The sequence below is a fragment of the Nematolebias whitei genome, chromosome 2 (genome assembly GCF_014905685.2).
Source record: "Nematolebias whitei isolate Nwh7 chromosome 2, NemWhi1, whole genome shotgun sequence".
In the NCBI taxonomy this organism is placed as follows: Eukaryota; Metazoa; Chordata; class Actinopteri; order Cyprinodontiformes; family Rivulidae; genus Nematolebias; species Nematolebias whitei.
This window is the reverse complement of record NC_056499.1, coordinates 46744313-46762236: the sequence shown is the minus strand read 5'-3', so window position 1 is coordinate 46762236 and position 17924 is coordinate 46744313. Positions and strand designations below refer to the sequence as shown.

The 17924-nt window shown below is 39.7% G+C and overlaps 1 protein-coding gene across 1 annotated transcript in view; it reads right to left on the bottom strand.

Moving 5' to 3' along the window:
* Window positions 1-15483, bottom strand: part of LOC119424515 (metallophosphoesterase MPPED2) — a 139748-nt gene extending 124265 nt beyond the window's left edge. Inside the window, exons 1-2 of the mRNA XM_037692002.1 lie at window positions 15430-15483; window positions 14461-14697 (exon numbers count right to left, since the gene is read on the bottom strand). Of these exons, the coding sequence (XP_037547930.1) occupies window positions 14461-14573 (113 nt within the window). The 5' untranslated portion in view covers window positions 14574-14697; window positions 15430-15483. The remainder of the gene's footprint in view (window positions 1-14460; window positions 14698-15429) is intronic.
* Window positions 15484-17924: the final 2441 nt, after the last annotated feature.

The following is a 17924-nucleotide window of genomic DNA, read 5'->3' as shown; positions in this document are numbered from 1 at the left end:
GTGCCCCCCCCCCCCCATCTCTCTGGTCTGCTACAACCGTATGTCCCACCACGCTCCCTGAGGTCAGTGGACCAGTTGCTCCTCACAGTTCCAGGAACTCGTCTTAAGCGCAGAGGTGACAGGGCCTTCTCTGTAGCAGGACCAAGACTTTGGAACGAGTTACCTCTGCTTGTCAGACAGGCCCCCTCCTTCTCGGTTTTCAAGTCCCGTTTAAAAACTCACTACTATTCAGTAGCTTTCAACACCAGATGATCTGTGTTTTGATCCTGTATGCTCCACACTGGTTTGTCGTCATATTTATTATCTGCATCGTTTTTATGTCTATATTCTGATTTACCTCATTTTGTATTTTGCTTGGTGTGTTACCTGTTGTTCTGTCTGTACAGCACTTTGGTTGGCTTTGTAGCTGTTTTAAGTGCTTTATAAATAAAGTGGTATGGTATGGTATGGTAATCAGCAGCATGGATAAAGTGATATATCACCAATTAAAGTGGTATTACAGTGATTATCCTGGTTAGGGATTCATGAGTCTGACAGCTTCAGGGTAAAAGATGCTCCTCATAGGTCTGTCGCAATAAACAATAAATCAGTTAATTGCAAGATAAATGAAAATTATCAACCTCACTTTCATTTATCGGCTTTATTGTTTCTTCGTGTCTCTCTCTTTCTACTGAAGACACTGGATGACAAAAGGCTCAACTCCGGTGCTCTTCACTGACTCCTCCCTTTCTCTTTTCTCTTTAAAATCTGTTTTATTCGTCCAAAATCACGTTTTTGGATCGTTAAAAGCAGCTAAGCTGAGAAGCTAGGCTAACAGGCCGACCTTGGGAAAAAACTTCCATCTTGTCAAAGCTCCAAAATTCACAGTTGAAACCCGTGTCTTCATCTAAAAAGTTGTTTTTCTCTACAAAAAGAAGCTGAGAACTTGTTTACTGATTTTTTATTAAAAGCTATGTGTGAAAAATCCTATGCTAAAGAGCTCAAACCACACCGAGTGTCCGCCATTTTGCGAACCGAAAAGAGAAACAGCCCATGTTAAGTCAAGGGGCCTCCCTCCCATTTTTCTAAAAGCGACACACTGCTTGCTCCCTCACTATCCATCCTTCAGTTTAAACAGTCTTATACTGCCATCTGGTGGTTGAAAAGCTACTACACACAAAAAATTACCAACAATTCTTCTTAAATTTAACAATAATTGCTAATTATTGTCAGATTTCAAACAATTTTATCATTTATTGCAATAATTTCTTGGACAATTAATCGTCCAGCAAAATTTGTTATCGTGACAGGCCTAGTTCCTCAGACTAGTGGTTCTAAACTTTATGCTCCTCAGCCTCCTGCCTGAGGGGAGCGGGACAAAAAGTGTGTGCTGGATGAGTGGGATCCTTCATGATGCAGGTGGCCCTCTTCCTGCATATGGAGGTGTAGATGTAATCAGACTAAAATAAATGTTTTTGATCTGTGGGAGGAAACTGGAATACCTGGAGAAAACCCACGCATGCACGGAGAGAACATACAAACTCCACCCAGAAAGGCCCCGGGCCGGGATTTGAACTGGCGATAGAGGCAATAGGTCTACCAACAGAGCCACCGTTGCCGCCCAGGAAAATAACATTAACACTAATAATATTTGAGAGACGCCTCTATAAAAGAACAATATATGTAATGAACCGTACAGGAGTGTAGCTTAAGAAAACACCAACTTTGAACCGATTATCTGCATATTATTATGAATATTTAAAATATTGTGTTAAATTTGTAGTACTTTGTGTAAAATTTTATTCCTTTAAAAAGGGTGTGTGGCAAAAAAAAAGAAGGTTATAATGTAAACATTACATTTTTTATTATTTTTTAATTTTTATTAACAAAAATAAGTGATATCTTACAACCTCCGTGCAGAACAACACAGTGGTAGTGTGAGGATTAGAGCGCAGTATTTTATATTAATACATGGTGACCACTAGGGGTGTAACAATTCATCGATTTAAATTGATATATTGATTAAATGATTAATGATTAAAATATATTGTGTCAAACCTAAAACATTTATTCATATCGTCATCTTTAAAATACACTTTTATTTTGAAATTCCCAAGGCACGTCTGTGTCACCATGTCCGTGCTCGGCTGCGTCTGCGGCCGCCTCAGCAACATGGCAGACGAGGCAGAAAACACAGATCATGAAATTCACTCTCCTGCTGGATTTAAATCAACTCTGTGGAAATATTTTGATTCCAACAGAAGGACGGCTCAACAGACAGAACTCATGTCGTATGCAACAGGTGCCAGTGCGAGTTCAAATACTCGAGAAACAACAAATGTGTCCGTTCACCTGAAGAAGAAACACGGCATTGATAGTCATGTTATGTAAGCTCAATATCTATTTATGTTTCTTTATAACTGGAAGGTAATCAGGTCACTTTTAAGTTAACTAGTTAAAAAATGCACTTAAACATGAGAAATGAGACTATACTGAACAGGTCATTTATTTTATTTTTCATTAATTAAGAAAAAATGTTTTTTTATTTAAATGCCTGGTGTCTTTAACAGAAATAAAATGGTTAAATCATATTTGAATTGTTTTTGTAAATTTGTTTAAATGTAAATGAGATGGGCATTTGCTAAGGCTTTCCAGCTTTTGAAATCTGCATTTAGCTACATCCAGACTGATTTGTTCCGCCTCAAACTTGTCCTAAATGCCGAAAAAAACCAAAGGGATGCTTTTTTCAAATAGGAAGTTGGTCCCAGCAGTTCTTCCTCCGATTTTATCCTCAAATGGTGTCCCCATAGAGTTTGTTGATTCCTATAAATATTTGGGTATCTTGGTCGACTCACATCTCTCTTTTAAGCTCCATGTGGAAAACTTGATAAAGAAACTGAAAGTTAAACTGGGTTTCTTTTTCAGAAACAGACCCTGTCTAACCCTGAATGCTAGAAAACGCCTTGTATCTGTGACTTTCCTTCCTTCCGTTGATTACGGTGACATTATTTACATGAACGCTCCTACAAGAACCCTGCAGATGTTGGATGCTGTCTATCATGGTGCACTAAGATTCATAACTGGCTGTGATTATCGTACCCACCACTGCACCCTGTATTCACTGGTTAACTGGACATCATTAACTTCACGCAGACTCTCTCACTGGTACATTTTCATCTTTAAATCACTTCTTGGTCTGCTGCCTTCATACATCTCCTCCTACATGTCTCTGCGTGAGTGCAGCTACAGCGTGCGCTCTCAGGACATCATTACCTGCAGTGTTCCCTCAGTGAGGACTGAACTAGGCAAAAGGGCCTTCTCCTACTCCGCTCCTGTTTCCTGGAATATCTTACAAAAAGATTTGAAGCTCTCGACCTTGACCTCTCTAAGTGTCTTTAAGAATCTGTTGGACTCCTGGCAGGGACCAATGCAGACATGCTCCTGTTTTTAGTTTTCTACATTTGTCTTGGAATCTAGCTGTTTTTTGTTTTTGTTACCTTTTTCCTTTTAGCCATCCTATTTGTTAAAAAAAATAAATAAATCTGTAGTATGAGTTTTTTATAATTGTTAATTGTTGTTGCTGTTGTCCATTGTTGTCATCTTTCTTTGTTGAAATCAGGTCTCTCTTGTAAATGAGTCCTCGAGGCTCAATGGGATTTACCTGTATAAATAAAGGTTGATTGATTTGATATCACAATATATCGATCGCAGACTTGTGATAGAGAAAAATTGCATCGTCATTAATACAAATCAATATAATATCGTATCGTGGTAAAGCTGGTGATTTTCACCCCTAGTGACAACTACAGATGGAAGGGCAGCAAAGTTCTTCCCTATTTGGAGCAGAAGTTCAGCAGGTTTCATTTCTCACTGAGCTCTGAAGGCTCGATGTGTTCACAACTCATCTTTAAATGACTGAAATTAGCACTAAAAGGTCATTTATTACAATCACTGAGTAAGGAGTGACGACACGTGTCAACCACATAACATCCCTACATACTCGTATCCGTTTCACATGATTACTTCCAAGTTATTTAATGTTTGGATGTTTTTTTATAAAATGCTAATGGAACCAGCTGAACTGCAAGTCTGGACTGAAACAAAAAGCAGAACAGCTTCAGATTAAATCTACAAGATGTTCTTTGAAACTTTTTTAAGTATTTTTCTTCAAAACAAAACGACTCGCCACAAATAAATAAATAAATAAAACAGATAATTTAAAGATGAATAGCAGACGGTGTAATATTGTGCTGGGCTGGTTTCAAACGGACTCGTTTAAATAATTAAAGAAAAGAAATCAACAGGCTAATTGAGCATGAAAACAGTCATTAGCTGCAGATTCAACTCCACTGGGAAATTTTATTCCAACACCCGGAGAACGAGCTGAAAGGAATTACACGCTCAGTTCAAATGTTTATATTAAAATGTTGTAAATTAGATTTATAGCGCTTCTCTTTTTGCCGTTCAGGAATTAAAATTTGAAATCGCTTTAAGAGTTTGCTGCTCGACGGCACTTTGGGCTTCCAACTGGAAGCATGTGCTCCAAGCTGCTGAACAGGAGGAAGACAAGGGGGCGGAAAAGACGGGAGGGCGGGGGCCCAAATACAGACGGCACAGATAAATAAACCAGGGTCCGTCGCAAAGACATCCCACGCTTCGGAGAAAACGTCACGGTCCGAAGAATCAAACTGGCCCTGTGTGCGCGTTACGAGCACGTTTACCTAAAAGGCTGTGCCCCCTCAGACACATCTCAATATTCTGTCCGGGGCGGGTATTATTGCTGGGATTGAATTTCAAAAAGCCAGTGAGCAGCCGCAGGTCTGTCATTCACTGTCAGACAGGCTGAGTTTTGATTCCTGCCCAAACGCAGCAAACACAGTCCAGATCGTTGTCCAGGAAATGTGAAGAAGCCTCGACTTTTCTAGAACAGAGCACGTTTTAGATCGAGTCTTCAGCACGGCGGGGGGATGGGCTCGCACAAGTGTGTGTCATCATAAGGCTCAGTGCGAGTTTCAGACTGACGGAGTAAAACACTGCAGGCTCTGTGGAACCCAGGAACACGCCTAATTTATTTATTCAAACACATATCAGCCGAGAGGCCCCTCAGCTTCAAAACATCCCTTTTCCACAACAGCTTCCCCTCCAAGAACCTCCACCTCCGCAGGAAAAAGAACGTACAGAACCAGAAAGAAACTTAAAGATAACTAGAGACATTATATTTCCTGAGAAAATGCAGTGTGAATGTTTACTGCTGAAAACTTATGGAAAAACAGCTGAAATTAGCTAAAAATAAATAAATAAACATGCTGACATGTAGCTGAATGGAAGAACAAGCTTAAATTAGCAGAAGAAAGAAGAACGAACAAGTTTTCTGAATTAGGTTTAAATGAGCTGAAATTAGACAAAAATTAGGACATTAGCTAAAAAAAAAACTGAAATTAGCAAAATATGGATGAAAAGCAGCTAAAATGCTAGAAAGAAGCTTAAACTACCAGATGGAAGCAGAAAGAACTGAAATGAGATAAAAAAAAAGGGAGGAATTAGCTGTAAAAGCTAAAATTAGCATGAAATGAGCTAAATAGAGGCTGAAAGAGCAGAACAAGCAGCAACTAGCAGAAAAGCTGGAAGGAGCATAACAAGCTGAAATTAGGTCAAGTTCAAGTTAAGTTTATTGTCATTTGCATCACATGTGGTACATGAGGTGGAACGAAACTATGTACTCAGGGTCCCAGTTACACCCAACAATAGTAAAAATATAAAGTGTAAAAAGAAACCGTGTACAAGGATCTAAGAAACACACTAAACACTAGGGGTGAACCGACTGCAGTTTTCTGGTCTATCACCAATTTCTATAAAGTCTGACCTGCCGATACCGATGTTTTATAATCAACACTGTCAGGGGTTATAAGGTCACAATGCACCTTCAATTTTACAATATTATTTTACTGAAAAACATGCCCTTGAACAATATCCTAGAAACAAACTTGTTTTAACTGGCCATGAGGTAGAGCTCTGAAATATAAACGAAGCTCAGACAATTGTTGTTAAAACTAAAAAAATAATAATCTTTTTTAATGGTTAAATCAATTTCTTATGCAAGTATCGGCCGATTTCCGAATTCCCAAAATTAAAGAAAATCAGGGCCGATAAATTGACCGATCGATTTATCGGTGCACCCTACAAACACTAATAATATAAAATAATACGGCATAACAACAGCAGCCTGAACATTAGCAATTAATAAATTATACTAAGAAATTAGCACAAAGAAGTTAATTAGGCTGAAAGTAGCAGAAATTAACATGAAAAACTTGAATTTATCTGAAAACAGCTAAAATTTGCTAAAACATGCTAACAAAGTAGATGAAAAGGTAGAACAAGCTTAAATTAACAGAAGAAAGCAGAAAAAATCATGGCTGCCCAATTAGGCGGAAAGAAGCAGAAATGAGCACAAAGTAGGAATTATCTGGAAAAAGCTTCAATTAGCAAAAAAAAAAGAAGCTGAAAATTAGCTTAAAAAAGCATAAAGAAGCCTAAATTGCCAAAAGGAAGTGGAGAGAACACAATTTTGCTGAATGAGGTTGAAAAAAGCTTAAATGAATGCAAAAAATGTGAAATTAGCTAAAAAAAAAACTAAAATTAGCATAAAACTGCTAAAATAGTTGCTGAAATAAGTGAAACTAGCATAACTAACCTGAAAGGAGAATAAAAAGCTGAAATTAGGAGAAAGATGTTAATTGGGCTGAAAGTAGCAGAAATTAACATGAAAATTTTGAATTTATCTGAAAACAGCTAAAGGTAGCTGAAAAGGTAGAACAAGCTTCAATTAGCAGAAGTATGAGGAACACATTTGCCCAATTATGCTGAAAAAAGCAGAAATTAGCAAAAAAGTGGAAATTATCTGAAAAAAAGCTGAAATTACCATAAAAGACAGCTGAAAAGTAGCTAAAAAAATCTGAAAGAAGCTTAAGTTACCAGATGGAAGTGGAGAGAGCACATTTTTGCCTAATTAGGCGGAAAGGTTAAAATGGGTGCAAAAAATGTGGAATTAGCTGAAAAGACTAAAATTAGCATTAAAACAGCTCAATAGTAGCTGAAATAGCAGAAAAAGCTGAAACTTGAATAAATAAGCTGAAAGGAGCATAAAAAGCTGAAATTAACTGAAAGAAGTTAGAAGAAGCACAAAAATGTTGTGGTCATCAGAAAGAATCTAAAATGAGCACAAAACAGCTGAAAAACAGCTGAAATCAGTGGAAAGTAGCTTAAAAATAGCTTAAACTTGCACAAGAAAGCTGAACGAAGCTGAAGCAGAACAAAAAGTGAAAGGAGCAGTAAAAGGTTGTGAACACATCTAAAGATCTGAAGGAGGTAAAATGAGCTCAGTTCATTTTCTATGAGAACAAATGACAGAAAAGGCTCAGTTTCAAAAAGCATCAATACCAAAGTCAAAGCAGCCTTCTCCTGAACGAGCTGAACGTTTTGATTTGTTGAAATAGCACAAAAATTGTGAAATGAGAAAGATGCTGAAAAACATACAGAAGAAAAAACATCACAACAGTGTGAATGCTTCATAAACGTTCAGACAATAAGCAGCGGTTTGAAATGCTCCAAGTTTGAGGAAACGTGTCCAAGAACAGCAGAACTGAGGTTTAAAAACATCCGTTTTGGATTAAAACACCCAATAACCACATTTTTATGGCTCAGACCTCAAGGCAGCACCGTCCAGTCTGCTTTTATTTGTTGCCGGCTGCGATCAGAACAAACCGTCTCCAGATGACGAGGCACTTCTTGAATCAAACATTTTCCGGATCGTAGAAGAGTCACAGATCCGTTTTTTCTCCGCTCGTTTCTGTGTTTTTCCTCCAGCGGGGGTTTGCCAGACAAGCGGTGCAACGCTGCAAATTAAAACTAAACTTTCACGGCCAATGTCAGCCAGGAAGGTACAAAAGAGACACGGATCGAAAACCGAACAGGGGAGTTTCATGATTTAAATGTTCTGCTTGTTCTGTCAGAAAGAAGTAAGGGGTTCTGACGGGTCCTGTGCTCCAGATTAAAGAATCGGCCCCGCTGGTTGACATTTGTCTCCAACAACCACAACAGAACCAACAAAACACAAACTGACTCTTTTCTCTGCACTGGAGGCTCCGACAGTCACAGCACTGGCAGCACCGTCTGCAGCTGAGGAACCCCAAAACAACAGAGGCACGTTTGTGAACTCTCCCAGCGCCAGGAGGAAGGTACGAGTCCACCGGAGCGGTTTACATAATCCAGCTCCCTGAAACATGCACGCACACACACAACTGCAGCTGCTCGTGCTCCGCTCCACAAGTGGAGCCTGGATCGTCCTCCAACTCCACTCTATCCCAGCGCTGTCCAACACTCTTATTATCACCGCCTCCCGTACGTTTGAGTTGTGGTTTCATTTCAAACTGTTACAATTTCAACAAAACAAAAAACATAAATAAAAAGGTAAATGTTTTCACCTAAATATTCTGCAAACAAAACAAAAAAACATAAATAAAAAGGTAAATGTTTTCACCTAAACATTCTGCAAACAAAACAAAAAAGTTCAAAAAGGGAGAAGAAAGAAGCCAAGGCTTATCCAGCCCTGTCCAGAAGTTTACAAATTCTGAATCAAACAAGAAACATTGTATTTGCTGCTAACATGCAGTGTGAATGCTTATTGCTCAATGAACCTGCTGAAAAACAGCTGAAATTAGCTAAAAAAAAAATGCTGAAATACAGCCGAAATGGAAGATCAAGCCTACGTTAGCAAAAGAATGTTAAAAAAAAATCATTTTCGATTAATTAGATTTAAATTAACAGAAAAGAGCTCAAAATTAGGAAATTAGCTTAAAAAAGCTGAATTTAACAACAGAAAAAATGCTGAAAAGTAGCTGAAAAGGCTGAATGAAGCTTAAGCTACCAGAAGGAAGTGGAAGGGGCTGAATTGAGCTAAAAAAATGAATTAGCTGAAAAAGCTAAATTTAGCACAAAACTGCTAAATAGTAGCTGAAACAGTAGAAAAAGTTGAAACTTGCAGAAAAAAGCTGGAAGGAGCATACCAAGCTGAAATTAGCAGATAGAAGTTAATAAGACTGAAAAAAGCAGAAATTATCACAAAAAACTTGAATTTATCTGAAAACAGCTGAAATTAGCTACAATATGCACAAAAAAAGTGGCTAAAAAGGTAAGACAAACTTAAATTAGCAGAAGAAAGCAGAAATAACACATTTGCTGAAAGAAGCAGGAATTAGCACAAAAAAGTAAAATAATCAAAAAGCAGCTGAAAAGTAGCTAAAAAAGCAGAAAGAAGCTTAAATTACCCAAAGGAAGTAGAGAAAGTGTTTCTGCTGAATTAGGCTGAAAAAAGTTGAAATGGGTGCAAAAAATGTGGAATTAGCTGAAATTGCTACACTGAGCATAAAACAGTTAAATAGTAGCTGAAATAGCAGAAAAAGATGAAACTTGAATAAATAAGCTGAAAGGAGTAAAACAAGCTGAAATTAGCAGAAAGAACTTAGAAGAAGCCCAAAAATGTTGTAGTTAGCAGAAATAATCTAAAAGGCTCACAAAACAGCTGAAATTAGTGGAAAGTAGTTGAAAAAAAGCTTAAATTTGCACAAGGAAGCTGAGCAGAACCAAATGTGAAAGGAGCAGTAAAAGGCTGTGAACACATCTAAAGATATGAAGGATGTAAAATGAGCTCAATTCATTTTCTATGAGAAAATAAAATGGCAGAAAAGGCTAAATATTTCAAAAAGCTAAAGTTGCTCCAATACCAACAGTCACAGCAGGATTGCCCTGAACGAGCTGAACGTTTTGAGTTAGTAATGGCTGAAATAGTACGAAAATTGTGGAACAAGACAGATGTGGAAAAGCACACAGAAGAAAAGAGATCACAACAGAGTGAATGCTTCATAAACGTTCACACTATTAGTGATTCAATGTGCGGCGGGCGGGCGGTCCTTCACTACTTCACACTTCGACTTTCACGGTTTTTCAACAATTGTCAACTTTAATATTACTCATGTAATTGAGATGGTACGGGATAAAAAGTTAACGGGAGCGGGAACCAACCAATAGGACAGAAAACAAAACAAAACTTCGGACAGGCGCCGCCATTTTGTAGTTTTCTTTCAATAAGCCTGCACAGTAATGCAAGTCAAAAGAACTACACGGCCCAGACGCCAACAGTGCGTCCGGACGCTGTTCTCTGCCAAAAGTCAAAGAACAGCAATGGAGGGAGCGAACACTAGAGGAGAAACTGATGTGGTAGAAATAGTTTTAAAACATAAAGTCAAAGTAACGAAGTATCCATGAAGATCACAGAACTGTCAGGAAAGACAAATAATCCTGAAGCTGAACTCATCCTTCACCGGTGAGTAAAATGTTGCAGTACTGTACAGTACATGTACACATGTTGTTCAAATTACATAGGTTTAAGAGTTCAGAGCATTTCAAGAGTGTGAGAAGGATTTATAAAGCCTTTAAAAAAAATATATAATATATATACTAAAATAAATATAACATCCATACTTTGTGATTTTTTACCTATTGCGGTGGTGTCTGAACGTAACCCCCGCGATAATCAAGGGACTACTGTGTAAATACCCATACATGCATATATAACTACACACAGACATGCATGCATAGCTACATACACATGCATCAATACACCTGCAGGTATACATTTACTCTCATATCACCAACAGATCAAAGCTTAAAATGCAAACACACGGATTAACAAATTAGCAGCTGGAATAACGTCATTTTGTCTCATTCATTTTTATACACATTCATTTTGTACTCCTTGTATTTTCTCTTGAATTGTGCAATAGTTTTATTTTCTTGATCTCTTCGTCTACGTCATTCCACATCGGCGTGATTTTTAAAAAAGTTGGTGTAATTTAAGCTCAGCTTGGTCGTGCTGCAGCTTCAGCACACGCACAATCAAACTAAAACTCCTGATTTATTCCAGTTTTTGTTAGAAGTCTCATTTTGTTTTATTTTAATTGTGATCAAATGTTGCAAATATGTGCATGTTTTACTCTTTATAGCTCTGTGCAAAAAAAGAAGCCATCTTTGATAACCCTAACCTCAGATAAATAATGTTACTAATGGACTTTATACATAAATGAATGTTTCTGTTCAGTGACCTGAGACAACTTCTACTGTGACTTGGAGCTTTAGAAATAAACTGAATTGAACTAAGCTTTAAAAAAATTATAATTTAACATTTGCAATTTTTACATCTCTCCAACTGAGGCCTTTGCATTTCAGGACATTTTAATGGATAATTACAAATTAAATCCGACGCGCTGTACCGGTAATCTGTTTTATATGTGGCCACAGTGATGCATAGAATTAAAGAGAAATGGTGAAAAAGTCACAAATACCGTGCACTGGGCATTTCAGATTGTCCTTAACAGAACAGAGCTCAATCAAACAGGAATTAAAATAAAGCAAGAATTAATCTCTCCTCCTCTACAGCTTCAGCCCCCGCTAGTTTAATCCAGAGCATTCAATTTAGAAATGGCTCGAGCACTGAACAGACACCTCAGGACTCCTGGAAGTGTACGAGGGCGCACGGTTAATATCAGTTAGTGGATGAAAACACGCGGCGCTGCCATGATGAGCGAGGGCTGGCGGGTCGCGGCCCCCCTGACCCACTAATGAGCGCGCCGAGCGGAACAGCATCCGACGAGAGCGGCGCTCTGTAACCGGCCTGATAAATGAATAAATAGACGGCTGCGCTGCAGACCGAGTGTCCGTGCACCTCAGCAACAGCCTGGTGTGAAACATAACGGCAAACAGATACAGGACAGGAAGACAGGCGCCAGAATCAGAACCGCTTTGGATTTAACGTTAAGCGTGTCCCGCTCTGTAAAGCGTTCACTAGTGGCAACATATAGAGCGTATAAAATACTTACATGTTAGTATTTGAAGGTTTTAAAGCCTCTGCTCCTTCCTGAACTTTGTCTTTTTTTATCCACCGTACATATTTTGAGTCTAAAAGTTACTCCGTTAAAAAGGACGACTGTCCAGCATCTGAACGCTGGATGAGAGAAGTTATGCATCATTAGGCCCTCGGTGAGGGGGCCTGCTGGGACATTCTGGGACACTTGGTGTCCATTTGTGTCGTATGTTGAAGCTGTCGGTGACTGTACAGCTGATCCGGCATGGGAGGAGATTTTCTTCTTTGTTACAGTTTTTAGAGATATTGGATTTTTGGCCAATAACCAATACCAATTTTTTTTCCTAGACCTACTTACAAAGACTACCGTATTTTTCAGCCTATAAGTTGCGTTTTTACATAATTTGCATACCCTGTGACTTGTACGCTGAAGCAACTTATTTATGGTTTTTCCCATATTATAAAACAATTTTTGGCTGAGATACGACTGTTTTCATTCATTCTGACTGAAAATACTGAACACTACCATTTTCAGACGCTAGATGGCACTCGAGTAGTATGGCATGTCATTGTGTCATGTAATAGGTAAAAGTGGCTGTTAATGACACCATCGGCTTACCATAGACATCCACCTTCGTCCCACTCGCCTGGAGCAACCGTCAAATCAACTTCATTTCGCTGCGCCGCCCCAAACAAAAGAAGCTGATTTGACCATTGAAGTGCATTTAGTAAGTAAAAGTTCAACTGAGACACACCTTTACTATAATGTTGAGCAAACAAATAAACGTTTTTAAGTGTTAATCTTGTTAAATTCTTGTTAAAGTCCTCCCGTGCACGCTCCCGCGGCAGCCAATCAATTTTTGGCACAACACCGACCCACATTTCCGGGTTGTCAGCGGTGACGCATAATAGATGAGACTTATATGGCGAAGTGACTTATTTATGTTTTTTTCCACTTTATTAGACATTTTTGGACTGATGCTACTTATATGGCAGTGCGATGTGTACGGCGGAAAATACGGTGCATGGTAGGAATGCGCGATATAAACGGTACACGGTAGAAACAATAGAAATTTAGCCTACGATAGAGATCTGTCTTCTACCGGCTAACCACATTAATGCTGTCTGAAGTAAAATCAGAGGTGTCAGTTTAATCGTTACTTTTTTTTGTTGAAAACTGTGCGTAAGTGGTGTTAAAGTATTTTCTTCTAGAGCTAAGTAGCGAAGCTACAAGCTAACCACAGCCGGCTTGCCGTAGTGTTGCCGTATTCAGACACATGCGCAAAACGCTGTGTTCTGTTGAAAGTTAAAGTAAGTGTTGGTCAGCTTTAGAGAAACCTGCTCTCTGATCTGTAAAAGAACGCTGTGTTGTGTGATTTTACTGCGAGAGTCAAAGACACAGACTCATTTTGTGTCAGCGCTCCATTAAAGCAGGAGGAGGCGCCCTCTAGAGGTTTGGAGGGTGAAGTGTTTCAGTGTAAAATGCTGCTCTGTTGCTGTTCATTTATTAAGACTGGAAACTGTTAACAACATATTCTTTAGTTTAAAACATATGGTTAAAACTACATTTGATATCTTTTGCACTATTTTGCACAAGAAAGAAGCCTAATACTTGATTTGTTTATTATTTTAAAACTCTCTGGATCTAGTAGTGGAATTTTCTTAATTCAAAATAAATGATGGCAAAAGGACACCCTATGCTTTTTATTTTATTCCTATTGCAATTTTATACCAAAAACATATTGTGATATATATCGTTATCGCCACCCTTCACAATACATATCGTGATATGAATTTTATGCCATATCGCACATTCCTAGTACATATCTTTCTCTGCTGTGGAATTAAAATACTACATTATTCTGATGGTCGTTGTCAGTTTGGCTGCTACCAAACACCAAAAAGGAGCTGAAAATGATGAAACACTTCAACTTGAATTATGTTTAATGTCAAATTTATGCATGACATTTTCTCTCTCTAACACAACAACTCTCGAACAGTGCACGTTTGTACATTTTCACAAATCTAACTCAAACCTGTTCACAAGCGACACGTGAAAAGTGCATAAGTAGTAGTGCACTAATAGATAAAGTTAGTTTCTTAAATTAAAAATTAACTTAAAACAGAAGCCTTTTATATCAGTGAGTTATTTTGATGGAATGGTCGATGTGCAATATTTAACTTTATCGCTAATATCGTCCGATACCAATACCATGCTGATAATATCGTGCATCCCTACTTTATTTTGTTTGTATTCTTGATATAAAAAACAATGAAACGACTGATGAATAAAAGGAAGACTGGAGACGTCTGCACCAGAGGCCCAGTGGGCCTGCTTCTGTCTCACCAGCTCACTGTTTGAAGAGTGTGTGGAGTAACGCTTCAGACATTCGTTTAAAACTTCATGCACAACTGGTCAGACACCGGAGTGTCCTAAAAAGTTACCAAGAAGTACTGAGCAGGCAGACGTGTTGTTACCAAGAAGTACTGAGCAGGCAGACGTGTTGTTACCAAGAAGTACTGAGCAGGAGACGTGTTGCAGGGGTGTGTGTGTGTGCTCTTACATGTGGACGTGTGGAGGTTGGAAGCGGCTCTGGTTGATATTGTAATGTGTGAAGGCCTGCGTGGGGTTGGAGCTGTACTCGTCCACCGTGATGGTCACTTTGCCATGAGCCATCCTCCCGCCGTTTGGACATGAGACGCCGTTCGATCACCGGGATTCAGCAGCGAGCCGTGCGACGGTCATCCTTCAGAGCCGCTCAAGAGCCCAGGAATCCTCCCAGCACGTCCACCTCGACACACTGCAGCAGAACACACACACATCAGCTGCTGTACGCCACATGAAGAAAACAGTGTCATCGGCATAAAACAGTATTTGTGAACAAGGTCAAGAGGCGTTAGCCTTTGCCACACACACACACACACACACACACATCAAGAAAAAATAACCACTATCTGAATGCACAGTCACAATTTGTTTTTAAAAAGTGCCTAAAACTAATATTTCACACACAAAGAGATATAAAAACATGTTAAATAAGTAGAAAGTGAACAAAATGTTATTTTATATGTCGCAGTTTGACATGTCAAGCGTTAAACAACTCTACTTTAATTTAAAACACTTTAAATTCAAACAGAATGGTGGAAAACCAACACGGGTCTGAAAATCCTGCTCAGAAACGCTGATCCTGCAAAATCTAGAAGATGTGCGACTTGAGAACCTGTTGGTTCTGATGCAAACGGGTCCAAATATAAAAATCAAATTACAGTTCGTTGATTAGAATAAAAAGAAAACATTGATTTCCCATTTTTAAAAAAATCTAGTCTACGAGTCTGAGCGGGTGAAAACGTTGCTGCCCAGCCTTCAGTAAAAGTAGAAAGTGTTCAGAGGGTGCACATGCAGCAGGTCTGCCTCCCCACCACACGCCACAATGAAAAATTAAACCATCGTGCTCCTCCAGGAGATGAGAGAAACATCTGAAGACATCTCTGCACGGAGCTGAAGACAATCTGAGCAGTTCGGCATCGCTCACCTGGCTCTCCTGCACGCCTCCTTGCACCTCCTTCCTTCTCTGACCTTCCTGACTGCAAGGCAAGTGTTTGACGAGCGTTTTATACCAGATGGTCCTGATGCAACCACACATCAGGAGAAAAAACTATTTATATAAAACCTCCCTAATTTAACAGACCTCCTGCTCACTTCGTGCTGACAGTGCACAGAAAGCACCAGCTTCTCCTCAAACTGTCCTACTTTTCACACAAAACATTGATTTATATTTTCTGGGTCAGTGCATGCTACTTCCCCTCATGCTAATTTCAGTCAGTGGGTTTAATCTCTGCCTAAGAATAAAAAAAACTGTACATTTATTTATATTTATATTAAAGTCTGATCAGCTTTGCACAATATGTTCACATCAAAAACACGAATGTTGCAGGTGCTGCTGCACAAGAATTAATTTATTCTATTAAAATTATTCTAACCTGACAGACTTATTATTAATGTTTTTATTATTATTATAGACACGTGCACGCGGCGCTCATTAAAAGCAGTTTTAAATGGAGGTTATAGTTCGCAGCACGCCTCGCGCGCTCCTCGGCGCGTGCCACAGACAACTCGCCTGTCTGTCTGCCTTGTGGCTACAGCAGCTGCAACTAGCTGTAGCTTTAGCTGCTAAAAGCTGCGGAGGAGACACGCTTCGCGGAGGCTGCAGCTTGGAGCTCAGCCGCCTCCTCCGCGGCGGAGCTCGGACACGAGCGCAGCTCCTGGTGGCGGACTTCACCCCCGGGGAGCAGCGGAGGCGCCGCTCGCAGCCACACTAACGCTCCGTTCTGTCCTGAACTCTGAAACACTGAAAAAAGGAGTGAGGTGGTCGGAGTCGGAGCACCTCCGCCGTAACCTCCTGCTCCGCTTCGGAAATGACAAGCCACCTTTAACCGAGCGCTTTGTGTGAGGAATGTCTGTTCTCCTCCCGCCTCCTGTCTCCTCCCGCCCGTTTCGGCTTCCGAAGCACAGAAAGGTTGCTCTACCTTCGTGGTGCGGAGGGCTGGTTCTCCTGCGGGGGTGTCTCTGGCCCGGGGAGGAGAGTCGGGTCGGGGTCGCCCTCTTCTACGCGGCGGAGGGACACGGATCCATGCGGCGGCGGAGCGGGGTGAAGGGTCCGGGGTGCTGCGGTAATGTGCGCGGGTAGGGCAGAACCTTCGACCCGGCGGGACCTCTCGGCTAGGCTGCTCCTGTGGAAGGAAAGCCAGACGAGGAGGCGGGGAGCGGGCGAGAGACGCTGACAGACAGGCAGGAGAGAGAGGAGCAGCCCCGGTCCGTCAGAGGGGGAGCCGGAGTGCAGTGAGTCGGAGCTGCCACTGGGGTCAGAGAGCAGAGAGGAGCAGGGAGCGAGCACAACCCCCACTTCACCGTGCGCGCGCCCTGCCGGCGGGCACACGCACGGCGAGGCGCGCTGTCTCCTATGCTGCGTTCACTTACCGTCGAAAATTACGCTTCCTGTAGAGAACCACACGGAGGCGGCCCGCGATGAGCACGAGGAGAGGCTGTTTTACAAAAAGCAGAACGATGCGGTAAAATGTGAATAAAAATCTACTGGAATGATGAAATGTATTAAACTATAACGTGTTGATTAAACAGACGTGTATGTTAAAGAAATCGATTAAAGATTTACTCTGATTGATAATTAACAATTAAGATAATAAAGTTGTTTTTCTCAATTTACTTACAAATTTCAAATATTACCTTAAAGTAGCTGTAAAACTCTCACTATGCTGTAATGTCTTTATCCTGAGCTTGTGTTTACAAAAGTGTTTATCTGCTCACACTCGTGTTCCTGCTGCGTTTGTTCTGCATATGGTCTCTGTACTACTGGTGTTTAGTGTGTTCTTAGTTTAGCATATTTCTTAGTTCAAATCTTCTTCACGTTGATGTGAAGGTTGTTCTCTTTGCACCAGCATTCATGATGTGAATGATAATAAATAAACCTTGACCTTGATGGTTTTGTTGTTGTTTACTTTTTTGGGGGTGGGGGTGGGGGGTAACAATTCTCTTTAAATAAACTAAGTAAAAATTTAGAAATCTTTTTTTTTTTTCAATTTGAATAAATCATCTAATGATTTGTTTGGTGTTATGTTAATTCTGTTTTATTTATTTGTTTTTTTTGTTTGTTTTTTTGTTTGGTTTGGTTAATTATATATAATACCAATTTACAGCAAAAGTCTGCCCAGGGTATTTTAGAAGAAAAAAATAATAATTCAAATCACCAAAAAGTTAAATTATGTCATCTCGTCAGATTATTTTTGGAAGAAATGTTTTGTCTTTCATCCGAAAGACTTTATTGTTACATGACTTAACTTTTTTGTTATTTATTGATATGGATGATTGAGCGTACTTTCTTTTTTCCCAATTCAAGTCAATTCTACTCTAACTAATCAAATTCATGTACGTTTTATGAATTTTATATGTGTTACTCAAATCCAGATCAATGGCATTTAGTTCAGTCCAACATGTACTGTAGTGTTCATAAAT